The sequence below is a fragment of the Bactrocera dorsalis genome, chromosome 4 (assembly GCF_023373825.1).
Source record: "Bactrocera dorsalis isolate Fly_Bdor chromosome 4, ASM2337382v1, whole genome shotgun sequence".
In the NCBI taxonomy this organism is placed as follows: domain Eukaryota; kingdom Metazoa; phylum Arthropoda; class Insecta; order Diptera; family Tephritidae; genus Bactrocera; species Bactrocera dorsalis.
Window position 1 is genome coordinate 62519455 of NC_064306.1, and position 27328 is coordinate 62546782.

At 31.1% G+C, this 27328-nt stretch overlaps 2 protein-coding genes across 4 annotated transcripts in view; one reads left to right on the forward strand and one right to left on the reverse strand.

The window, feature by feature from the left end:
• Positions 1-27328, forward strand: part of LOC105226921 (rhophilin-2) — a 123416-nt gene that overhangs the window by 46955 nt on the left and 49133 nt on the right. The window contains exon 1 of one of the 2 annotated variants that reach the window (XM_049456527.1): positions 19237-19392. The exons of the other annotated variant lie outside the window; for it this stretch is intronic. Coding sequence (XP_049312484.1) covers positions 19357-19392 — 36 coding nt within the window. The 5' untranslated portion in view covers positions 19237-19356. Of the gene's footprint in view, positions 1-19236; positions 19393-27328 lie in introns of those variants that run through there. 2 annotated transcript variants of the gene reach the window in all.
• On the reverse strand, positions 8757-9444 carry LOC105229798 (putative odorant-binding protein A10). 2 transcript variants are annotated; one of them, XM_011210256.4, is made up of 2 exons: positions 9126-9444; positions 8757-9045 (listed from the first exon to the last, which is right to left on the reverse strand). In XM_011210256.4, exons 1-2 carry the CDS (start codon positions 9364-9366, stop codon positions 8813-8815), a joined length of 474 nt encoding a protein of 157 aa, XP_011208558.2. In that variant the 5' UTR covers positions 9367-9444; the 3' UTR covers positions 8757-8812. The 2 variants fall into 2 exon arrangements, with proteins under 2 accessions (XP_011208558.2, XP_011208559.2); XM_011210257.4 differs by having other exon boundaries at positions 8757-9029; positions 9126-9442.

Consider the following 27328-nt stretch of genomic DNA (forward strand, 5'->3'; position numbering starts at 1 on the left):
ACTATATATCTATATACTTGTATGTGTACGTATGTATATTTCTTTTTATATATACATACATACATATGTACTATACTACACGTACTATATATTTTCATGAGTGTTTACCCACTTTTGTATGCGGCTTGTAATATATCATTTTTATCAAATTTCTTTTGCTCCATTGTTCTCATTTCCACGGCGGCATTTGTTGAATCGGGTCGCACCAATTACGAAAGTTAGGTTAGCGAGTCAATTTTTCTATACTTTTACCCATACACATATAGTTTGTTTAGCATGGTATAATTACATATGGATACTTGTATATTTGTTTGCTTTTATATAAGATTAAATATTGTTATAAAAGGTAAACTTTTATTCAAGCTTTAATATTACATTTGTTTCAGCCAACCATTTTATAAGGATACTCCAAGTTTTCCGTACAAATACTAATTTTCTTCCGCAATTATGTTTGGTCATTTGGCATTAATATGTAAAAATCTATAACAAAACACCTACGTACTTTTACCTCTGTAAATACTCAAGTATATTTTATATTCATAAACATGTACATTCATACATATTTACGCCTATTTTTCTGTTTTTTGCTTTTTTATTAACACGTTTTTTCACGCTTTTAAGCTCGTTAGCGTTGGTTATTGAACTGTTGCTGTTACAATTTCCCGCTTTTTCACACTTACACTTTCCGTTCGCCATAATTGCCGGAACTTATTTATAAGCGATTAGCATATATGGGTCCATATCAAAAAAGGTTGTACTACGAGTTCATATCAAAAAAGTCCATATCATTAAACGTTAATAGTTTGTCGGGTATATTATATTTTCATTTATTTTAGGAGAAAAAACAATGGCATTCTACACCAGAATTTTTTGTACAGTAAAAATCGCGATCTGGTAATTTTCCTCTTTTTCTTTAGTTCATCGACATTTTGCCGAGTTTATCAAAACAAACGTCGGTTACAGTGAAGTGTAGACACTCTTCCATACATCTTCCAAAAAATAATCGTTTCACTTCTACCAGAGTTACTGCAACCGAATTTTTATTAAAACTTCAAAAGCTTTTCTGTTGAGCTTAAAGTTGAAAGCTCTGAATTTTTTAATGCTTCAAAAGCTCCTTGTTGAACTTAGGGATGAAAGCTTTGAATTTTTATTAAAGCTTCAAAAGCTTTTCTATGTGACTCAAATGTGAAAGCTCTGAATTTTTATTAAAATTTCAAAAGCTTTTCTGTTGAACTTAAGAGTGAAAGCTCCGAATTTTTATTAAAGCTTCAAAAGCTTTTCTGTGGAACTTAATGGCGAAAGTGAAAGCTCTGAATTTTATTACAACTCGGGACAGTTGTAGTTTACTAATTATTTTATCGACAACAGCTTTTGAAACTATTAAAGCTCAATGTTGCATATTTCATGGTTAGTGTTGAAGGTTTATAAAAGCTTTAAAAGCTTTACAGTTAAACCTACGAATTAATGCTTCAAATTTTATAAAAAAAATTAATACAGTTGAAGTTTTCTAACCATTTTAATATTAAAAGCTCTGGAAGTTCAATCGCATTAAACTTTTCAAAATTGGTGTTAAAATCTGGAAATTTTATTAAACCTTTAAGAGATTTAAAATCATTAACCCTTAAATGCATGATGATGTATATATACATCAGTGTTTTCTTCCTTACATAATTTCTAAACGGTAACTCAAACACAGTATTTTTTACTTTTATTAGGTGCTAAAAATATCTGTGTTGACTTTTGAATGCAAACTTTCATGATATGACATTTCACTTTTTAATTTTAATAATTTGACAGCTTGGCGCGCCAATTAAAAAATACACACTTGGTATTTAAAAAGGAAAAACCATGCATTTAAGGGTTAAAGCTCAATAATATTACATTTTTCATGTTTAGTGTTGAAGGTTCAAAAAAGCTTCAAAAGTTTTTCAGTTAAATGTACTAATGAAAGCTCCAATTTTATAAAAAATTAATACAGTTGAAGTTTTCTAACCATTTTAATATTAAAAGCTCTGGAAGTTCAATCACATATGACTGCTATACATACATATGTCGTAAATATATACTTTAAATTTTACGTTTTTTGTGAAATGTGAATGTGAGCTGAAAAATTTACCACATAATGTCTTTACTGATTTCTTCCACACAACTATTCGACTAACTCATATTCCCTTTGAAAAGCGTTAAATGCTTTCCAGCCAACCAACCAATAAATCTTTATATCAATTAGGAATCATCACTTGCAACTAAAATTAATCATAATCTATTAGGTAAAAAATAAGAATATATCAAATTTCCGCCCCCTAAGTGCTTCATAAAACCATTTGCAAAAGCTTTAGGGAAAATAAGCTCCCCACAGCACAATAAATCATAAGCGATTGGCATTGCGTCTGTTTCAAATTACATATGCTCAAAAGTTTTCATGTGTTAACACATTCAATATATGACTACATTAAGACCAAAAGACAGGTAACAAGCTTCTTAGCCAAAAACCAGCCCTCTAACTGCTTAGTTTGCTGGGCTGAAGCCCTCCAAATGCCCTTTCAATTCTTATTATGCGCTGCATAATATGACCGACCGTCTTAAAATATATCTGAGACATTCTAAATTGCACACAGTTGGCTAAATTTGCATGCATTAGCATAGACTGTACACTGTCTTCAATGACTGACACTAAGTAGTCTAACAACCTGTCACCTTTTACCTTTGCATTGACATGCCTGAGTGAATGACAAGCAATGAAGGAAGCGTGGAGAATAACATTTAAGGGGTTCTTTGTATGGAAAATATGAAATAAATATACTAGAAATACTGAACTAACATAGCAGCAACAACTGAAATTGACAAAAATGTTCCTGTATTCTAATAAAATTAACAAAAAAAATTTATTTATATTTTTATTTTTTGTTTTTATTATTAAAGCTTTTCAAGCCTACATTTCTAATGAATTTAATGGTGTAAGCCTTAAATTTTATTAGAATAAAAAAGAATTCAAGTTTTCGAATTTGCTGAATAGTGAAAGCTCTGAAATTTATTAAAGCTCTAAAAGTTTTGATTTTTTATTTTGCTTAAAGGTGAAAGCTCAATTTGATTAACAATAAAAGCTCAATAATGTATTTAAAGCTTGTTTATTTTAAATTAATTTTTAAAAGTTAGAATAGTGAAAGCTCTGAAATTCATTAAAGCTCCAAAATCTTCAATTTTCTGGTAAACTTAAAGCTGAAAGCTGCTCGTCTTCACAATTTTGTAACCAACTTAGCTATGGAAGCCCCAAAAGTTTTGAGTATTTTATTTTACTTAAAGGTGGAAGCTCAATTTTTTTACAACTTTTACCAAGTGTAACAATAAAAGCTCCATAATGTATTAAACGCCCGTTCTTTAAAAATAATTTTTATAAGTTAGAATAGTGAAATCTCTGAAATTTATTAAAACAAAAACTGGATTTTCTGTTAAATTTCAAGTGAAAAGCTTCTCTTCTTTACAGTTTTGTAAGAAATTTGGCAATAAAAGCTTCAAAAGCTTCAATTTTTTATTTAACTTAAAGGTGAAAGCTCAAATTGTTTAAAATTGAAAGCTCCATAATTTTTTAAATGCTTGTTCTTTTAAAATAATTTCTTTATGTTGTAATAATGAAAGCTCTGAAATTTTTTAAGGCTCCATAAACTTTGATTTTCTTTTAAACTTAAAGCTTAAAGCTCCTTTTCCTTACAATTTTGTAAGAAACTTACTTATAAAAGCTCCAAAAGGTGCTAAATTTAAATGCGATTGTCCTCATAATCATTTTAAAAAGTTCGAGTGGTGAAAGCTCCAAAGCCTTATCCCTTATTGTAGCATATAGAATGAAAGCTCTTTATCTTACGAATCATATTATTTCTAGTAAAATTATATTTCTTTTAGAGCAGACATTGATCTCTACATATAATCCTTTGAAATGCTTTCAAATCGTTTTTATAATGGAATTACTCTATTTTTCAATGAAATATCCGGTACACACATAGACAGATGTACGAAAAAATTAAAAAAAAAGCTTTTAGCATTTAATATCCCATACTTTAAACAAAAAAATTTCATAATTATGATTACAGTAAGGTTAATATATTTAGGTGTGCAATAATTGTTAGCGTCCCGCCGAACTTAATGCTAGACTATTAAGAAAATATTATGGAAATTGCAAAAAGTTTATGAGTTCCTATAATAATATTATCCATATTAATTTATTCTAGTTTTTATTCATATACTTATTTGCATTACACAGTTACGGTCAATTGTATGTGAGCTTTTTTATAAAAGTATTAGATAAGCGCCATTAAACTTTGATAGTATCAAGCGGAAATGTTTATTTCAAATTAGCTGTTACTCCATGCTCGTGACAACAACAAATAATTGCAACTAATTGTTAATTAATGTGCTTGAGTATCTGGGAGCTTATAAGTCCAGATTATAAAACTTTCTTAAATATATATTTGTTTTTAATCGCGAAATTCAACTAATATTTGTGCTCTTTATTTATTGAAGAAATTGTTTTTACTCATTTACTAGTCATTATTGACTAATTTCAGTGTTATAACTATTTTCATGGATATTCTTTTGTTTATTTCCTTATAATTATGCAATTATATTTGCTATTTATCCTAATTTGATTATAATTTATTTCTCTTGTCTACTTTATTTTATTTGTCTCAATTATTTGTATTTTATTTACCTTTTTTTGATGTAACATATTTACTAATTCTGCTCTACTCTCTTTCCTTTTAGGTAAGCATCAAATTGAAATGACATAAGTTCTTGCGTTAATGTGAAAATGTTCTATAAGTAAGTAGAAAATATGTACGTATGCATATATTTTGCCGTTTCATACAATTCAGACCTAAATTCCGTCATGTTCAGCACGCTTTTTTGCCGGTGTGATAGTTAGAGCACAAAAAAGCTACTCGTACTCGGTAGCTCGTTCCATCGAGTTTTAATTTTCTTTACCATGCTTCTGTCAAGATCGTCGTATAGACAATGCATGGGCTTTCCAATGCTGATTACGTTTTCGATTGTTAGTCACACACCTTTCTTGGCAATTTTGTCCACTATTTCATTGCTCTCGATGCATTTGTGACCTGGCACCCAGTAGAAGTGAAGTTGTTTACTTTTGGTAACTCTGCTTCCCTGCTTTCCAAGACTTTTCTGGTCAATATGCGATACGAAGTTACTGCCTTGATTTCTGGTTGGCTGTCTACGTAGATGTTGACTTTGGAATTACCAGTAGGTGCATTAGAGGCCAGTCTGCTGCTTCCTAACAGCAAACACAGCTCAGCTTGAAATATACTGCAGTGGTCCGGCAATTTAAAAGGTTGTCTTATGCCTAACTCTGGACTGTATATCCCCGCACCAACTCCATTATCTATTTTCGAGTCATCCGTATAGATGTTTAGAATGTTGCGCGTAGCTAATATACCTTCACACCAGTCATATTTTTCTTTGTTTACTTTGAACCTTCTTTCCCAATTGAACAGTGGGGTCATGTAGTCGGCGTTTGCCCAAACGCCATTACCCATCGAGCTATGCCCGAAGGTTCTATGTGTAAATTCTCCTGCAGCCATTTGTCGTCTCGGCGATTTTGCTGCGCAGTTTTCAGCGAAGAGGTCTGTAGGTGACAGGTTTAGAGTACGAGTTGAAGAGTCGCCGTTGGAGTTAAAGGTCTCATTATGCACAGCACAGTGAGCCTCTGAACCCTTTCCATTAACTTCCGGTAGGTGGATTTTCGTACGCCTCTTTTCTATGTAGTCAGAGCAAGAAATTTTCTAGCAAAATTATTTTATTTCAATTGAAATTGTCTCTTCGGAAAAATTTAGTATATTATACTACTAGCTGGAAAATTAAGAACTTGCGCTGTCTTTTTAAAATATTTGATACTCGTATATGTAAGATATTCTCCCAAACAATAATAGATGATGGGTTTGATATATAGTAAATAATATCGTAAATATACTTGCTAGTTTTCCTTGAGTGATTACCAGTTTTAATTTTTTCACTCATATCTATCAATATTTGTGCAGCTTCATTGGGCAAATGTAGTTGAAAACAATAAAATCGATGTAAATGTGATACATTAGAGGCTAGCTTACATGGTGAACTACATGGTTTTACCGTTAACATATATACATACATACATATCTAAGTCATATGCATGTAAATGCTAATCAGTTTGTTTCATACTCCTCAGATAGTTGGCTAATGCATCAATTAATTCATGCAGCACATTAAATTGTGGACCAACTTTCCTCATAGGAATTCGTAGCAAAAGATAACAGCAACAAAAATAAATAAGAAACCAAAAAATTATAACAGAAACATAATAAACAAATTAACGACTGAAGGCAAAACTTCAAAAGAAAATCGAAGCTCAGAAATTTTTGGCGTGTTAATTTAATGGCCATCAAATTGCGTATAAAAACTCAAATATTAAGACTAATATGAATACATACATATGTATGTAGATCTTAATATTTGAATTTTTATACGCAATATTTTTTTTTTGTTTTTTACTAGTATAAATCTATCTTCATACATAGCTATGTGACAACTCAGTAAGCCGCCGAAATGAAAGCAATCGCATAGAAGAAAAGATTATGATAACAAAACCAAATTGGTGACCGAAATCCTAATGAAGTGCATATTTCATCCAAAGCCAACAACAATGCTGCTGATATATGCAAATTAGTAAAAAAGCTTCAAAACATGCACAGACACACTTACACTTACATACATATACAAGTATAACTAGCGGTAGGCTCAGCGTGTGAGCGAAATTGGGCACAAGCTTCATTGAAAACTAATAATTATATTCATCCATGATTATATACTCATATATATTTGCTTATGATTAATTTTGGTGTATTATAATTTAGTATGCACCGCATTTCTTATTTAATCAAGCGGTTTATTTATGCGCGGCGAAAACAATTTGGTGGTTGTGTGCATCTCTACAAACCGCTTGGACCTGTTTCAAGTTGTTTTGAGTGTTTATTGTGCTTTCCATTTCATTAATTACAACTACTAATTGATTGAAAAAACATAATTGAATTCTAAATGGCTGCGATGTGTGAGCAATTCAATATGCTTTCAAAGAAATGTCTACTTTCTTTAGAGGATTGATTTGTTTTCTGCGCTTTTCACAATAAAAGGAAAAAAATATTAATTATTTCATTTTTGTAATTTTTTATTTGTGTTGTAGGTTCTAGAATTAGTGAGAGAAAAATTATTTACCGTAATTAAAAAAAAAAAAAACAAAAAAAGCTGTTTTCTTGTCATTTGCGGACTTAGTATAAAGGGAAAGTTAAAAAATTCTCTGGCACCCTGTGAACTCTAATCAATTTTCTCATAATTTCTTCATTTGATCTTCAAATAACAACAGTGTGTAGCTGTTACTTGCAAGCCTTTACTTAAAAATATACTCGTAATTCGGTTACAAAAATTCTTAAAATACCTTATCAAATCACCCTATAAACCTATAACTAAAAAAAATATTTTTTAAAGTTGGCAATTCTATTCAAAATCACATTAGGATTTAAATGTGTTTTTAAGAAAATAAATTCCAAATAACTGCACTTACACTAACGACTAATAAATTTTATTATGTGGCAACTCTTTTTCAATATAACATAGTTTTAAAATAGGTACCTCAGGAAAGTAATTTTCAAATGCCTACACTATAACTGAACATTAAAAATTGTTTATATATGTATTATATGGCAACTCTGTTGCTTATTTTCTAATGTGAGTTTTCTATAGTTGAAAAAATATACAAATTGGATTTAAAAACCATTAATACACTTTATCGAGTCACCCTATGTACTACAACTAAAATCTTAAAAAATAATTATTTTATTATATGGCAACTCTGTTTGAAATCACATGTGGGTTTAAATTTGTTTTCAAGGATACGAATTTCTAACAACTGCACTAGAAATAAAAACTAAAAAAATAATATTTTATTATATGGCAACTCTGTTTTCGTAAAAAAAAATACTGAAACTGTCTTTAAAAACCATTAACACACCTTATCAAGTCACCCTATAATCTATAACTAAAATGTATAAAAAAAATATTTTGTTATATGGCAACTCTGTTCGAAATTACACATGGGTTACAATTTTTTTTTTTAGGATGCGAATTCCGATTAACTTAAAATAAAAAAATAATAAAATTATTTTAATATCTGGCAACACTTTTTAATTTAAAAACCAGCTATCTCATAAAATTTCCTAATGACTGCAATACATCTAAGAAGTGGAACAAATTCATTCTCTTATATGGTAACAATGTTCAGAATTTCAACAGAGTTTAAAATTGCCTGAATATTTATGTTGGTCTTCTACACTCGAAGGCAAATATTTATGCTTTGTATTATATGTATACTAATGCTTAGCCGAAGTTTTCACCTAAATTTCTTAAAATCTTTAGCGTACTTCTTGTGACATATGGTGTGTCTGTTGAGGCCAAATGCTTTCCGAAAGAAACACTTTAAAAATATAATATTTGAAGACAGTTGGCAACTATGCTCTTCACTCATTTTGTGCAAGATTTATTTTTTTTAGAACTTTTTGCTGAATTTTTGTTATGATTTTTTTTTTTTAATTTTTGTTTTGCTTTTTTATATTTTTTTTGTACTTTTTGGAATGCATCTAAAACTAAAAACATGTCCTTTTAATATTGAGCCATTCAGTGTAAGTTTTATAAAATACAACGCTGTTCAATTGAGTACTACATATAACGGTCCATGTTTGCGTACAGTTGATATAGCATTATGGTTCAGGCTTGTGTCTTAGTAACCGCTTCCGTAGTTTTCTCCACGCCATCGCCTTTGTCCTTCGCCGCCAAATAGTTCAAACGGTAATTGCCTTGCGGATCGTATATCTGCTCCAAACGTGCCCAATCCTCCGGACGATTGTCGATCAAAAAGTGCGTCACCTTCGCTGAGCCAAGCCTCTGCTTCTCCGAGCATTTGGCGCAATCGGTTGAAATAGCGTCGGGGAGTATCTCTGAAATTGGCGAAACCTCAAAATATACATACATATATATAACATAATACAAAAATATTACTGTTAGCTGCACGATCATAGTATATGCGTACATACCTTTCAACATTTTGGAATCGGGCGTGCAGGGACCTGTGTTCTCCAGGCACTTAATGTAGTTGCGCAGCAGACGCTCTTGGTTCAAAACCTCGTCCAGATCGATGTTATCGAATTTCGTGTCGTAGGCTGCCTGATTGGCCACCAGTGGCGCTGCTGTGGTCGGTGGATGCGGTGCAGCACTTGTGGTTGTCACATGGTAAACGGCGCAAATCAGCACCGAAGCGGCTACGAAGCGCAACATGCTTTTAGAGCCTTTGCTTTACCGCTAATAAATTAGTGTTTTGAGTTGACACTTGAATACTTACTTTAGTCGCACTGTGTGGTCCATCTAGCGCATTGCAGTTTTTATAGCCAGATTGTAATTTTGGACTGTTAGATGAGCTAGTTGGGATGTGATTGCGTGTTGTGCTTGCAATTGTTCTAAATTGAAGATGATGAGGCACACAAATTGCAACTCGATTAATTTGAGCCATTTATGGAATTAACGGCAATTGTTTTAATGAAAATATAGTTACTGTAAAATAATTATTTGGAGGTGGGGAAGAAATTGTTAAAAAAAGACCTTGCGTAATACAATATTTTCAAGTTAATTCGTAATTTTTAAATTTTTTCAGTTTATGTCCCTTATTGAACACGAACATGTGATAAGATTCGTAAATGCCGGCTAAAACGTGTATGATTCACTTCATTTTCTGTATTGTCGTAGACAACGCTTACGCAATTACAGCCGTCTTACAACAGCGCCTCAATCGTTCTTCCTTTCTGCTGTTTGGCGCCAGATTCCAAGCGAAGCTAAGACCTTCTCTACCTGGTCTTTCCAACGAAGTGAAAGTCTTCCTCTTTCTCTGCCCGCCGGGTACTGCGTCGAATACTTTCAGAGCTGGAGTGTTTCCATGCATTCGGACGATAAGATCTAGCCAACAGCCGCTGTCTCTTGATTCGCTGAACTTTGTCTAGTGCAGCTTATCGTTCCATCGAATGCGCTATTTGCCATTGACTTTGAGGCTCACATTGTTCTTGGTGTCGCGAGTGCGACGACTGTTTGTTTGATGACAGAAGATATTTCACCTTGTCCTCGTTCACAACCAGACCCATTCGTTTCGCTTTCTTATCCAGTCTGGAGAAAGTAGAACTAACGGGGCAGTTGTTAAGGTCAATATCATCGTCGTGCGCAAGAAACTGTACACTTTTATAGAAGGTTGGACCTTCCTTATTCAGCTCTGCAGCATGAACTATTTTCAGTCACCTTGTCAGAAACCTCGTTTGGTATCGAACAACACAGAGAGGTTCTTTTCGATCCTGTTGGTGCTTTTGGTATTGCCCAATGTCACTTTCCACAGCCGTATTAGTTTTTCAGGGATACCAAATTCAGGCATAGCGACATAATGGCAGCTCCTTTCCTTTTCCTTTCCAAGATTTGGCGCATGGTGAATATCTGGTTAGTTGTTTATTTCCCAGGCTTAAAGCTACACTGATAAGGTCCAATCAGTGCTTTGACGGTGGGCTTTAATTTTTCACACAATACGCTCGATAGAACCGTATCGATGTTTTGGAGGGTTTTGCCATGATAATTGGCGCAAATTGTAGAGTCCCCCTTTTCATGGATTGGGCAGAGCACACTTAAATGGGCATGATTACCATATACTAACTACAAATAATCTGATGCATGCTCCTTATCAGTTCTTCGCCGTCGTATTTCAATAGCTTATCCAGCAATCCATCGGTTCCCGCCGCTTTGTTGTCATTAGATGAGTAATTACTATTCGAACATCTTCATGTTCGGGCAATGGAATGTCTGCTCCATTGCAATCGATTGGGGAATCTGGTTCACCATCCCCTGATGTTATGATTTCGCTGCCATTCAGCAGGCTGTAGAAGGTTTTCCTCCATAAATTTAGTATTCTCTTGATAAAATGTCGCATGATATTTTTGGAAAATCTCATGAAATGTAAAAACTTGGATTTTTAGACCGACACTTTTGCCCACAATTAAAGACCGCCAGTATAAAAATATGAAAGTAAAACGATTTGAAATGGAAAATAATTATGATTACGGGAACCCCTAGCAAGTTAAATATTTAATAATCTATTTTGATAATTTTGACTTAATTAGATCACATTCAATGGAGTTTGAAATTAAAATTACGCAATTATTTTGAAGTCAGCAGTTGGTGTAATGAAAAAACACTTAAATCACTCTAATATCTGTTAATGGCTATCAAGTATCTTTATAATTTTTGTGGCGTGCACATAAAGTAGAGTTTATCTCCGGCTCAGCTCAATTTGATTTAATGAAACTTAAATACAAAACTTACATCACACACATACAAAAGTTTGAGGCAAAGTTTATAAATACATACATATGTATGCATACGTATGTTTGTATTTATGTATACTCGTTTAAATGCCATATAAGCATGCAGTTATGTGTTTACATAGTAGCAAACATATTCATTTATGCCCACATATGCATGTCATGTAAACTCTGCTTATTCGCGGCGCATCAAAGTCACTGTACTCGCAGTTACAACTCACGAAATCTCATTAAGAAATATTTATGCCAAGCAATAAATTTAATTTACACTTAAGCCTTTATTTGTGATATTTTAAATGGCTCTTTATATGTCATATTTGCGCGCTAAAGGTAAATATTGTACACAGAAGTCATAAATACGCGACTAAAAATACAGCAAAAATAATAAATAAAAGTCGCAAGAAATCTGCAAAAAAAAGTAAGACTAAAGAGAGCAAAACTAGCGTAAATATGGGTAGATGCTGAAGAAGAAGAAGAAAAAGAGGGTAATTTTAAGTAGACAAATGAGAAATTAAATGGCTTTTACAGAAATATGTAGCAAAACAAATAGTCAAATAAAATGTGCGCGATTTCTATGCAGTCAGTAATGCTTTTTATTCGGCACTCACTTGTTCAGTATGTGTATGACTTGCTAAAATATTTGTATGTAACGCAAATTTATAGCGTCGCCAACAGAAATTCGCACAAGCGAATGTTTATGTGAATGGTAATTTGCTGCATTTAGGGCACACGCACCAATGGTCCTCACATACCCTTTCGAAACTTTTCTTTAAAATTGTCAAAAAAATGTATTTAAACTTTCAAAAATGTTCCTTAAATTTTCAAAAAAATTTTACTATTACTTTTAAAAGTTTTCTGAAAAATTTAAATTTTATTTTTAATTTTCAATTTTTTTTATTTCCAAAATATTCTTTAAAATTTTTTATTAAAGTTTCTTTAAAATTTTCAAAAAAATTTTATAAAATTTTCAAACATTTTCTTTAAAATTAAAAACTTTAAAATATTAAAAAATAATTCTTTAAAACTTTCCAAACATTTTCTTTAAAAATTTCAAAAGTTTTATTAAGACTTTCAAAATTTTCAATTTTTTTTTTAACTTTAAAATTTACAAAAAATATTAATAAATTTTCTTTAAAATTAAAAAAATTCTCTTTTTGTTTAACTTTCAAAAATTTTCAAAAAAAAAAAAAATTTTTTTCAAAAATTTTCTTTAAAATTTCCAAACATTTTTTTTAATTTTCAAAACTTTTCAATGAAATTTTCAAAAATGTTAAATAATACTTTCAAAGTTTTTTTTAAATTGTCAAAAAATTTTAATATTTTCAAAAATCTTTTTTTTTTGTGAATATGAAAGAAATGTTGAACCTTATTTTGTTATTTCATACTCACAAAGTAGTGCCAAAAATAAATATTTTTAGATTAGATTGCTTCTAATAAGCTACTTATTTGGTTTCATTATCGTTGCAAAAATATTTATAAAAAATTATAATATTTTTAATTTATTTTTTTTTGGCACTTTTCACTAGTCGCTGCCCACTGTGGAATACATACAAATGTATATGTACATGCGTATGCCGCCACATAAAAAACAATTCACGCATCTAACGACCTGCCAGTTTGCATAGTTGCCGTTTCCACTTCTCCTTTCAAAGCAATGAAAAAGATATTTATGCGAATCGCGGCTGCAGATCATTAACAGTGCTTTAACTCTCTGCACGCCTCGCTGCTACACACAACTATGTACAGATGGCGAAGTGTGTGCACGCAACAAATTATGCTGCTTTACGGTGGCGGCCTGTTTACGATGCGTTAATTTGCCGCACAAACTCAATTTGAGATTTTCTTTCTACATTTCTTTGGGCGCTTTTGCGAAGACACTGTGGCACTTGCGGCTGCTTTGTAGAGGAAATGTGGATTTGTTTAGGCATTTTTTTGTGCACAGTCAAATATACATATATGTGCCATATATGGTTATATATTTGGGTAGTGTGTATTTCACCTATTTCGTATATTACCAAAAAATTGAAATTTATGCTCTGATTACAGTACACTTGTGCAGTTAACGGGTTTTGTTTTTTTTACGCTAACTTTTTGGGCGTTGCGGCATTTGCATCTGTTCAAGGTGTGAATTCCCAGCATGTAGCACTCATAGTAAAATCACGCAACCCTTTTGAGGTTGGAATTTGTTTTGGACTTCCCCTTTGTTTTATCTAAATTTACATTTATTTAATTTGATTAAATTCGTAAACTAAAATAATATCTAACACTTAGCTTTTAGGTGTGAAAAGTTATTAATATTTCACAATATTTTTTTTTTAATTTTTTTGTTCACCTATGGGTTACATTTAACTGGAAAACGATACTTAAACTACTGAACCTTTCCTTAATTTCATTACATAAAAAAATTAAACATGTGGCAACACTGCTTAAATATTTTTAGCTGTAAAATTTATTATTCGTGGATAAATTTAATTGCATTAAAATTTTTAAACTGTGGCAAGCCCCTTCACAAAATGTGGCAACACTGCTTACATATTTTTAAATATTTATTTTATATTTGATATTGTTAATATTATTATTTTTTCTTTATTTCTTTGAAAAAAATGAAACATGTGGCAACCTCTACATAAAATTTCAAGTTCAGGAAAAGGCTTACTCAAAATTCTTCACTTGACACTCATGGCATTTGTTATGCAATCCATTTATTGGTGTTCTAATTTTTTAACAGGTGGCAGCACTTTACAAAAAAATGTTTTAAAACGAAAGCTATAATCGATATTACTAGTTATACTACTTTTATCAGACAAATTATTTTACTTAAATAATTTCAAACAGGTGGCAACCTGCCAAAAATTTTTTTGCAAAGAACTAACGGTATTATATAATACTTGGATAAAATATACCTACATATGTATATAAACTGTATAAATATTCTAGCTTTCACTGTAGTGGCGCACTATATGCTGTGAGTGTGACGGAATTTCGTTGCGTTACACTATTTCGCTGCACTCTAAGGCCTTTACTAACATACCTAAAGTTGTTTATTCTTAAACTATTACTGTTAGACTTTGAAACAATTTGTTCAACTTACCCAAATCTGAATTCCCTTTCTAGCTAAATACAATTTACTAAGACTTAGTGTCTTCATTGACTTAATTAACAATATTTTACAGCCATTAATTAAGTAAATTAACACGTCGCCATTTCAAAAATAATTTGAATTTGCATATTCCGCTACCTAAAGATATATTATATATACATATGTATATACTATTCAAGTTGAACCTTTCTTCGCCCATCTGTTCACTTTTTTCTCACCTATTGCTAATGCTCAGAATTTATGCCACCAAATTTCCAAAAACATAATTTACTAACATGATTTATGAGGAGTTGAAAAATATGCTAATCTACCTCTAGTATGCTAATCTAGTAGGTAGGGCATAACAACTACAAACAAAATTAGAATGCGACCTAAAAGTCATTATTAGACTAAAGACTTAAGCAGCAAACTCGATGTGTGAAAGCTAGAAAGATTTAATAAACGGGAGAAAGAAGCACAGTGACGTGTGAACCATTGAATTTAATAACAGGCAATAAAATGTATCGTTTGTAGTAAATTAAAATTTATTTTAGCTGAATTTTAATGTGAGCATGGGTTGGTGCTGGTGTTCTTGTAAGAAATCTGCTAAACTGTTGTTTGTTGATTAATCAAAAGGGCGATTAAATCTGAAAACAATGTTTTGTGTTTTTTCGCAGACTTAAGGCTTTTGCGCTTTAATATGCTTAATTTTTTTTAATTTTTTATGTTTTAGTTAAAGTCAGAATTTTACGGTAAATAATTTATAATTGAACTCATTTAACCTTTAGTCTAATATAACTCTTCTCACGTACTTTTTTCTAACTTTCTTAGAAGATTTATAAAAAAAGTGATGTATTCGGTTTTTTATATAGAAATCCACGAACTTCACTTTAAATTTCATAAATATCTGTCAAATAAATCTAACATATGTGCATATATTTGTATGTCATAGATGTAATGAAGGGTTTTTTCAGATGTTTATAGTATAATGGAAGAATTCAGCTTTGCCAACAACTACATACACTCTTTTAGTTTGAGGTCAATTTACCAGAATTTTTTGTGGAAACTTTTTATTTGAAAAAAGTTTAATTTTGTTGAACAGTGTTATTATTTTCAATAAAATACTTGGAAAGTTTCTCAATGACTACAGTTTAATAGCCATATATTGTCATAAGTTATGATTTTTTTAGAATTAAAAACCAGGTGGCAACATAATTAATTAATTTTTTCATAAAATTTTTTCCACTATCAAAAAACTATAAAACAATATTTACGTTAATATGACAAATCATCATGTTTTTCAAACATATTTAATCGGCTGGCAACTCTATAAATTTTCTTTTGCAATAAATTTTATTTTTTTCTGACTTCTGTAGCAACTGTACATTTATTTCTAAAAATTATTTAAGGTAATATGGCAAATTTTCGTATTTTTTAACAAATTTAAGCAGCTGGCAACTCCATTAATTTTTTTTCGCAATAAATTTTCATTTTCAAGACTTTTGTGCTAACTTTAGTTTAATTCTAACAATTATTTACGGTAATATGGCAAATTTTCATATTTTTCAAACAAATTTAATCAGCTGGCAACTCCATAAATTTTATTTCGCAAAAAGTTTTAGTTTTTCTAGACTTCTGTGTCAAATTTAATTTAATTCTAACAATTATTTACGGTAATATAACAAATTTTCTTAATTTTCAAACAAATTTAATCGGCTGGCAGCACCATAAATTTTCTTTCGCAATAAGTTCTCACTTTTCTATACTTTTGTGCCAACTTTAATTTAATGCTAACAATCATTTACGATAATATAGCAAATTTTCACACTTTTTAAGCAAATTTAATCGGCTGGCAACTATACAAATTTTTTCGCATTAAATTTTAATTTTTCAAGACTTTTGTGCCAACTACAATTTGATTTTAACAATTATTTACGGTATTATGGCAAATTTTCATATTTTTCAAACAAATTTAATCGGCTGGCAGCACCATAAATTTTCTTTCGCAATAAGTTCTCACTTTTCTATACTTTTGTGCCAACTTTAATTTAATTCTAACAATTATTTACGGTAGAAGAGCACATTTTAAAATTTTTTAAACAAATTTAATCAGCTGGCAACTCCATAAATTTTCTTTCGCAATAAATTTTAATTTTTTCTATATTTTCTCATTCTTTCACTAGACTTTGTGCCTTTAATTTAAAAATATATAATATTTATATTTAAAAATATAAATATACCAAACATTTTAAATAATATGGCAACTGTGTTTTAAGTTCTTATTAAACTCTAATATTGGTACAAAAAATATTTAAAACTTTTACTTTTGTTCCTACAACTTATATTTAAATTTTGGGTGGGGTAAATATTAAAAAAAATCCTCACTAATATTGTGACCTTCAAATTTTCAAAAAATTTGAAACCAGCTGGCAACTCCAAACATACCTTTTTCATATATACATATATATATATTTTTTTCTAAAAATATATACTAGGCACTTTCAATTACTTTAATTTTAAAATTTAAATAATTTAATTTTTTTAAAAAGTGTGGCAACCTTGTTAGAATGTATAATTGTTTTTTTATGATTATTATTAGTATTTTTTATTTATATTATATAAAAAAAAATTTGATTTTAATAATTAGTATAACAATTTCAAATTAGCTGGCAACTCTATAAAATAATATTTTTGCAGTAACACCTATTAAAATACAAATTTTCAAAGAAAAACATATTTTCATTGTATTTGCATCCTATTATCCCATCTTTTTTTTGTATTTTCTTTGTAATTTTTACAAAAACAATTAAGTATAGAAAGTAGAATTTGTAGTCGTAATCGATTTTACTCGGTCATAGCAGCGTATGCGATGTCTAAGCTATTAAAGAAGAATCGATTGACGACGATATTGCAGCTTAGCTGAGCTCAAATAATCTTCATTGAACTAAGTAATCAATATATACATATTTTTTGTTGTTGTGTAATTATTGTTGTTGTTCAAATCTGCTGTCAAAATTGTTATTCCACTATTTAATCTTCATAATTGTTCTTTTGTGCTGGAATGTTGCAACGCTTGAGCTAAGAGCAGCCGCTCCTCTAAATGCAATGTCATCACTAACGCCACGAACAACACGCCAACATGCCACACCAAATATGGCTGCAACAAAAAAAACAAAGCAACAAAATATAAATGTTCTATGCTCATACAAAAATGTTGTAATAACAATAATAATAAAACATAAAATAAATGCCGGCATGATGCTGCAGTACTTAACAGCGTTAGTGGTATATATCTATATACATATATATATATGTGTGTACGTATGTTTGTATATATGTTTGTTTAAGTGCATGCTCGCATACATTTCTTTTAAGAACCGGAAAACGCATGCAACGCTGCGACCGCTGGCAACTACTTAGAGAAATGCACTCCACACACGTATACATGAAACAATAAGAACAACAATGATGGCGCAAAAAAGCCACGCGCCCGCTTTGCCGCATGATGTAAGCCTAAACGCTGGGAAACTGGGAAATCAGGCAACTAAACGCCATAAATGACAGCTGCCCAAGCGCACTGCCGCCGCCAACGCTGCCACTCAACGATAATTACTTCTTTAGCGCCGATTTAAGAGTGCAGCGAGCCAGCCCACCTGTTTCTTTCACCAACGCTCGCCACTCTCGCCATCGCTTTGGCCATAGCCTGTGCGCCCCTTTTCGTGCTTATACGCGCGCTTTGCGAGCATGTTTGCATTAGAATAAATGAGGAGACGAAAGCGTAGAGCGAGTGTAGCAAAATGAGCAGCACAATTGAAGAAGATAGCGAAGATATGTGTATAAACAAAGCAGCGAACACAGAAATTAATAAGCAAGCTTGAGGAAGAAAAGAACGACAACGGTCCATTGATGACTTTCTTCCATGCTCAGCGCGAACAAGAAAGCCTCGACTAACACATGCAAAGCAAATACATATATGTAAATAAATATACGCATGTGAGTGTGTATGTATCTGTCTGTGCACCACACATGCATTCCCATACATTCCCGCGCATCTTGCTTATTTGTACGCGCTGCTCTGCGCTCTTGCCTTAGCTTGGCTCGCTAACTCGGCACTCTGTACTAGGCTGGTCCAAGAATGATTCTCAATTCGACTTCTGAGCCGGCTGGACGTGACGCGCAACACTTTTGCATCTCGCCAGTTCATTTCTCTTGTCTGTAGTGCATTGAAATATATATTTTTTAATAAGAAAAATAAGTGCGCTTGCAAACGAACGCGCTTGTGTCTATTAATAAAATTGGTGCGCCGTGTTTATTTTGAAAATTAGCACTTTGCTTATCTGTTTGCTTTTTGCGAAATTAACTGTAGTTAAGTGGCGGTTGCAACGCATTGCAATTGCCCGTTGTTGCCGAGTAAGTGCCGCAGTGTCCGCTTGCAACGGAAACAATGGCGGCTGTGATGTTGTTTACATTGTTGCTTCTAAGCTGAGGAAGCCTCATGAAAATACAACAACAACTTAATAATACAATATGAATGTAGCGCTTTTATAGCGTTGTTGCTTGTGTGTGTCTGTGCGCGCATATAACGGTTTTGTCACAACGGTTGCGTACTGCGGAAAACGTGGTTTTTGCTAACAAGTTCGTTTCTTAAGTCTTTTGTGTAATAAGTTCCTGTGTTTTTACTTGTATATAAACGCAGTTTTTGAAGAGAGCTGAGAGTATACATGTATATTTCAGTGTGCGTTGTCTCAATACAATAATTTTGTATTTTTATTGCAAAATAGTGATATTGAAAAAATTGTGTTAAAAGTGTTTTGCTTATTGGAATATAAATTTCTTATTATGAATTTGGATTATATTAATAAACTGGAGCAAATGGTAAGCAGCAATTTGTAGTTTAAAGCATTAAGTTCTATTGTAAATTATAGTTTAGGTGTCTTTATTTTACTATAACTGAGAAATTGCATTAAAAATTTTTGTAGTTGCCATATATTCAATAAGAAAAGGTTCTAAAAATATATGAAACTGTCCCAAAAGGAGCTTAGGCATTTGTTGTTCTATGGTTCAGTGATGAAAATTAAATATAAATTTAAAATTAAAATATATTTAAAATTAGAATTTTTTCGAAAAGTATATTCTTTATACTGCAAACTCATACTTTTATTCATTAACCAATCTTAAAAAAATCAACCTTTTGTTTTTTGAGTTTTCCAAAATGACTTTAGCTCCAAGTTTGTCAAATAATTTTTTGGCAACTCTCAATTAATTTTTTTTTAGCATCAGAACACTGTTGGAGCAAGTATAAAGTTACCGCAGTTAAGAAAGCCAGGGTTTCTTGGTGATTTATGGCTCGTTATTAAGTTTAAATATTTCTTGCTGCGCTACTAAAAATAGATTTACTTTTCACGTATTTAAATAGAAATATTTGGCGTTCTAAATAGATTCTTGAGCCAATAAACATAAACAGGCTTACACTGACACCAATTTTCCTTACACTTGCTATAAATCTGTTGTTGTTATTTTTGTAGCGGTGGAATTTTGCTGAGTTGACAGTCCTTGGTCGGATAAAAAATCCGGGTTACGTAGACCTATTGTAAGAACGGTTGTTACAAGTCTCGGCTGGGGTGGTCTTCAGTGTCTTTCGCAAATTCTATGTTTATCGTTTTTGGTAAATTTTTGGTGCATCACTCGCTAAATTTTTGTACAATTTCGAAGCTGCATTTATAAATATACTAGTACATTATCAAATAACTCTTTTGCGAACTATACTCGTCTTCGTTTTTGTAAAAGCTCTGGTTCGGGTTCGGGTCTAGCTCTGATTCAAATCTAAAATGTATTGATGCGGTCCTCTTATATAGGGTGGGCCATCTAAAGTTTTAAATTTGAATTATCTATATTTCGACATTGGAAACGTCGAATACCATTCGGAAAGTGGCAGATATTCAGCAAAAAGTCTAAAATTTACGAAAAGGTGTTGCTATTTACTAGAAGAAAACTGAAAAATACTTCGCAGATTGGGCAGAAGATCGTTTGACCGAGGATGGTCAATTTTACCGAAAAATCATCTTTTCGGACGATGGCGAGCGATATCGCGAACCGAACCGAATTTTTCTTCAAGCAAATTGAAGAGGAAGACTTGGACAACTTTTGGTTCGAGCAGGACGGCTACGTGCCATAAAGCAAACGCTACACTCAATCTTTTACGCCCTATCTTTAAATTTAAAATTTTATATGGCCCAGAGTTGATATCACGACCTTCACTGCATACTTTGTGCCGCTCAAATACTTGTGTTTCTGCTAAAATAGGCTCCCCAGAACTTATCTGCAATATTCTTAATGATTCTGCAACCACGATTTCACTGGTAAAAATTCATTTTTTCCTTGGTAAAAATCGCCAGAAAAGCATTCGATTTTTTTACCGATTCGGTTAGCAAGAATAAATTTGGTGATTTCATATGGAAGGAAATAAAACCTATCTTAAAGAGTTCTTCATTACATTATCATTTATATTATTAAAGCAAAATGTAATATGATTATTATTATTGAAAACATTATTAGTCGTATTCTCTTATATAAAACTTCTCAATCCAATAATACTTGCGAACTATTCCTTTACAGCAGCAATTTTTTGGAGTATTTCCTACAGCAGAGTACTACAGCTATGATATGCATCTAATATACACTGCTAAAGTTCCTTAGTACTCAATTTTACTTGCCTTCACTATACTGCTAAAGATTGTTAATACATCATTTTACTTGCCTTCCCCAGTTAAAGAATTATTGTCATACCGAAAAATAATTTTTTTTTTATTTCAAGAGTTTTGCATAAGGTGAATTTTGAATTATGATTGTGAGATGATTACATGTTCATGTCTTTAGACGAAATATGTTTTTTCCTTACTTGCCTCACGAAAGAAAAACTTTCCAAAGTAATAAATACAGACATGAATCTAAATATCGTCAGTTAAAATGCAAAATAACAGGACATCACTGTTCAGAAGTTTACAGGCTAAGGAAAAACAATATAATGAAACCACTGATATTAAAAGAAAATTTGAGTATTGGTTATAAAATGGTTATATATTGGTTATACATGGGTTATATATTGGTTATATCTGAGAACAAAAGCTTGAAAAACTTACATATATAATATGATGTAGTGAATCGTAAGCGATAAAAAACTTTTTATTATTATTTTTAATTTTATTATTATTGTCAGTTTATTTAGTAGGTAAATTACAAAAATAAACTTAATACTAAAATGCGCCATCGACCGAAAATATATTTTTTGATAAAAAGTTATTATCAAATCGAAATTCATTTTAGATACGATTTTTGTACGCATCAAAAGAAATTACTGGCAGTACATATTATGGTTGATAAATAGGCTTAAATAATTGCCATTATTTCTTCATTATTATTTTATTTTCTGTTAGCGGCGCTTTTCTATATTTTTCTCAGAAAAGTAAAGTAAAGCAACATATTACAATTGCTTCAAATAAATAATGAAAAATTAAAAAACTCATTGATATTTGAAAACCAAAAGGCAAAATACATCCAAAACTTTGCTTGCACACAAGTCTTCAGTAGCTTATTCTACTACATTGCAGTATACCGTAGATAATTTACAAATTTATCATTTTCTACAAAAAATTTGGATCACTTTTACCATATATGACAGCTCGCTCTACTTTACCGCCGTCATAAATTTTCGAAACAGTTGATAAAAAAGACCCTCAATTATAGCAATAAAAGCAAAAAATTGTCATGACCTCGTCTACAAGAATTATTTACAAATCATTAGAATTTGTTTTCTGTACCACAGCTGACATTTAAATGGGAACGCTTAAGAAAAATGAATACAATCATTAATGAAAATTACACATACTTTGTTTCGCAAAAGAAAATTACTATGGAAATTCTTAAAAACGCCAATTATTCACGCTGTCAACGCTACTAACAACTGGTCATTAGATACAGCAGACAATTGTCAAAATAACGCACAAAAAATGCTAGAAAAAGAACTGACATATTTTTCGTTGATAAAATGCCTTTTGAGTTGACGAAAGACAAGAACGCTTTGTAGCAACACGCACACGATTAAGTGCGAGTATGCAAAGTTTCGTGAAGTACAGCGTAAGCAAATAAGCACTGAGTAATCAAAAGCACAACGCAATTTTGCGCATGCGCACAGGTGTTCTCTCCCACAAACAAGTATAATGCTACAAAGTACTTGTATTTGTACTTTTAAGTATGCATGTAGTGGCAGTTATGTGTGGGAAGCGAATCTTATGTTTTGAAGCAAAAATATTTCATTCAAACTCTCGGCAATATTCAATTGTGCAAATATTTGCGCAGGCGTTGTGGGCTCTAATTGTTAAAGAGATTTAATTTTGCGATTCATTGAATAAGTAGCAGTGAATTAAGCGACTCTGTGGCTTACAAAAATGGATAATCAATGGGTTTACACTTCATTTGCCAAAGCATTACTGTAAACAAGTTTATTTATTTTATTTATTTTCAAAATATTTGCGCCAAAAGTAGAGTTTTTGCATGAATGCGTGTTTATGTATACCGTAGGTTGCTTTGGCTTTTTCATTTGTTGCTGTTTTTGTGCTTGTAATGACGAAAAACCTGCTCAAAAATCAAATATGTGCCAGCAATGTGGTTTAATCGATATTTTGGGCAATAAAATTAACTTGTTTCAATCAATCGAAATTTAGGTTTATGGCTAAAAAATTTAGTGCAGAAAAAAAATTTCCAGAAAAACCAAAAAAAAATTTTAAATACAAATCGCTATACCGTTAAATTGAATACCGTTAAATTGAAAGCGCGATTTTGATTTATTTATTTTAAAATATTTAGTAAAAGAAAATTATAAAAGTATTAAAGGCGGCAACCCTACAAAATTTCTTTTCTGTTTACTTCGGTTTGTAATTTGATTTTACAATTTTTTTTACTTAAAAAAAAATTTCAAATATGTAATATTTTAATTGAAAAAACTAACAGGTGGCAACCCTTGCAAAAATTATGATTTGATATCAATATCAAGCATTTTATAACTATAAACGAAGTGAAAAATTATTAAAGGTGGCAACTCTAAAAAAAATATTCTCTGTTTACTCCAGTTTGAAACTTTATCCAATTATTTTTTACTAAAAATTTCAAAAATGTTAAAATTTAAATTTTGTGGAATGTCTAAGAAGTATACCGAACAGCAAAATAAAAACTAAAATAAAGAAAAAAAATTAAATTGAATAATATGAATAATTAAAATAAATCCGAAAAAATAAAATTAAAATAATTAAATTAAGTTAATCAAGTTACTTACATAATATTATATATATTAGAGTAATTCAATATAAAATAAAATTAAATTAAATAAAAAAAAAATAAAAACTAAATTAAATTAAATTAAATAAAAATCAAAATAAAGAAAAATTTATTAAAATAAAAGAATAAAAAAAACTAAATTAAGCAAAAAATATTAAGAAAATTTTTTTCAAAAAAAGATTAATTATTTGTATATAAATAATTTTTCTAATACAGAAATAAACCTTAAATTTATAATTGAATTCAATTCCAAAAATCTTTATCAATAATTTTTCAATATTATACTAAGAAATAATCCTTCCATTAAGACATTAGTGTCAATATGCCATCGATATTTCAAAATCGAGTTCGTCGCTTAAGTCTTTCGTTTGTTTAGCACCGCTTTCATCGGCTTCTGACTATTCAGTCGATAAACAAATTCGTTTTGTTTTTGTTGTTTTTCAATGAGCTTACATATTTAAATAATTCCACCCAAATAGTTTACCGTTGCGCCACCACAACCGTAAATTCCAGCACATCACTCGCAGAAGGTGCCAAAGTGGGAAAACAAATACCCAACAACAATTGAATACAAATACACTTAGTCAACTTGGCAACAATGCGTTCGTTAGAGATTCGTGCGCCATTGACGACGCCACATTTTGTGGCAACATGCGTCAGTGCTACCATATTTCAGTTGTTGATATTGTTGTTGTTGTTGCTATTGCCATACAGCACTACAGCAAACATTCTTAATGCCAGTGCGCAGGCCTAGCTGTACAATAACAGCTGCGATAAGTCGACAAACACAAAATTGCTACTTAGCAACACACACACATACAGCCACATACGATACATATTTACATACAACCATACAAACATAAAGTGTGCGCCAGCATTTTGCCGCTATGTGCTCATTTAGCTGCACAGCTGTGTGTGTGGCAGCTCTGTCTCTACAACGCCGGTTGAGTTGAGTTGCCGCCATTGCATCGAGGCCCGACTGTTGCTGATAAAATAGCGCGACAGCGGTAGTATAAACAACAACAACAACTGCAAATGCAGTAAGCGCTGTGCGGCAGCCACTTGCAAGTGGCATCCAACTGACCTACATAATTTTCTAAACCGAATGTCAGCAATGAATTTCGCTAAATAAATACTTCACAACAAGTTAGGCATGCGCAGACAAACAGTAGCTATACATGCGGGTATGAAATATTTATGTATGCACATACATATGTGTAAACTTATATATAGTATATATATACATTTGTTTATTGGCTTTGTATTATTTGGTAAGCAAAGAGGCATTTCATGAAATGGTCTCTGCTGGATTTTTCTCAAATATTTCCTGCAGAAATATTGAGCTGCTGTACATTATGACGAAACCATTAAAGTGGCAATAAAAGTATAGTATTTTGAGAGAAATATATGAAATATTTTTCTTTATTAATATATAATCATATTGATTTAGATTTAAAATTTTTAAAAATTAACAAATAAGGAAGGATTTTAATTCAAAATTTTTTCCAAAATTTTAAGAAAGTATTCCGAGAGACATTGCCTTCTACTGAGGGGCATTTCGATAAAGTTCAAATAATTCTTCGAAAAGGTGGCAACACCTTCATTTTGAACAATCATATTTTCATAAAAGAATATGCAAAGGGTCTGACATTTAATAAAAATATCTCAAAACAATCAAATCAAATTATGATTTCAGCCGAGTTGCCACAATGTTAAAACGCTGAGCATAAAAATTAGCTTAAGAAAATATATGTGTCAAATCTATGTTTTATATGTAGATATCTAACAGAAGGCATTTAAAAACATTTTGGGCTGAAAAAGTTTAGGAATAGAGTTGCCACATTTTTCAAAAAATTAAAAGTGGTAAATTAGTGTTGATATTGATATCATTTCAATACATCAAAATGTTAGTTTAATAATTTTATTGAAGTCAGAATTAATTAGTTAATAATATGTAATATAAAGATAAAGTATTTAAGCTCATATTAATTAGCAAAATATTTTATTTACAATGGCTTCAAAATAGTTTTTGTAATATTAAAAATTTACAAAATTCAAAAACAAAAAATTGAAATGTCTAAACACCAAATAGATAATTGCTGCTTTTTTTTTTGTTTTTATTTGCTTGTAGAGATTTTAGCATATTTTCCCACACACAGTTGGCGAAAAATATAATCATTTTTTGAAAAAAAGTGCAATACACCCGTTTAGTAAGTGGAATACTAAAAATCTCTTAAGAAGAAAATATCTCCAGCTTGAACTCAGAAAAACCGCTCAAAGTTGATATTTTCTAATTTTATTATTTTTAATATTTTCCGTTATTTAAAATAAAAACTATTATTTTTTGATTTTTTTTTTGTAATTTTTGTTGCTACCAAATTTACTTTTTACGTATACATGCTTTATCATTTACATTTTCCTTCTCAAATAATTCAAAAACCCTCCATACTTCAAACTTATATTATATTTAACTAACTGCTCTGTACTGTTATCTCCACAATTTGTTCATACACACGTAGTAAGTGGTCATAAAATGCACCTATATATTTATTATATATTGTATTTATGCATACCCACATAACTCAAAAATTCATGAGAAAATGCTCATTTATGTATTTTCCTCTCAAATAACAGTTAACAAATTCCTGTGCCCACTTCCTTTAACAGCCACTGCTGCTAAAGTGGCCTCTGTTATCTCTCGTTGCAGTAGCAGCGTCATCTGTTGCTCACAACAGTTGCACTGAGGATTTTCAGTGCTGTAAAGTGCTTGCAAATATTATTCACTTTTTGGTTTGTTTCTCATTCCACTTTTAACTATTTGCATATTGCAAGCGCTATTAGCCTACAACTGCAGCTATGCAATAAAAATATTTTACTTTGCATTTCGCAATTTCTAAGCGCTTTTTACGTGCTCTTCGGTTGTCAACGACACATTTCGTTAGTTACGAGACTGGAAATTCGACTATTTTGACTGAAAGGCTTATAAGAAATTTAAATGCTGTCGAGTTGTTAGAATAAGGTTTAAAGGTTACAAGGCTTAAATACGATTATAGTGAAGTATCTAAAGATTTCAAAAGATGCCAGTTGTTTGGATGATTATTGATAACTGTTGAGGACATTTATGACCTATAAAATCTTCTCATAAGAATCTTCATAAGAAGTATCGTCCAGTTAGAAAATTTGGAACTTACTAGGTTTCACAATTAAAAGATTCGTTGATAATCTCAAGTCCAACGAACAACCCAGGGGAGGGATATTTCGCCTTCTTACCTTAACTCGCCTTCAAACGCATATTTTTTGGCTACTCAGAGGATACTTGGTTTAAGACCGGAAGTCGTGAACTGCTTGAGCCATATGTAAAAGAATCAATTCTGGCTACTCTCAAGTGAATAGCGCTCAGAGAACTTTCGTCACTTGCTTGAACTTCTACAAATGATTCTATCCTCATTCTCATCCATCTAAATATATTCTTGATAAATCC

Coding starts and splice junctions, on each gene's coding strand:
- LOC105229798 (XM_011210256.4), bottom strand. CDS start 9,366: ATGTTGCGCTTCGTAGCCGCTTCGGTGCTGATTTGCGCCGTTTACCAT. Junction 9,046..9,125: donor CGATTCCAAAATGTTGAAAG/GTATGTACGCAT, acceptor GTATATTTTGAG/GTTTCGCCAATTTCAGAGAT.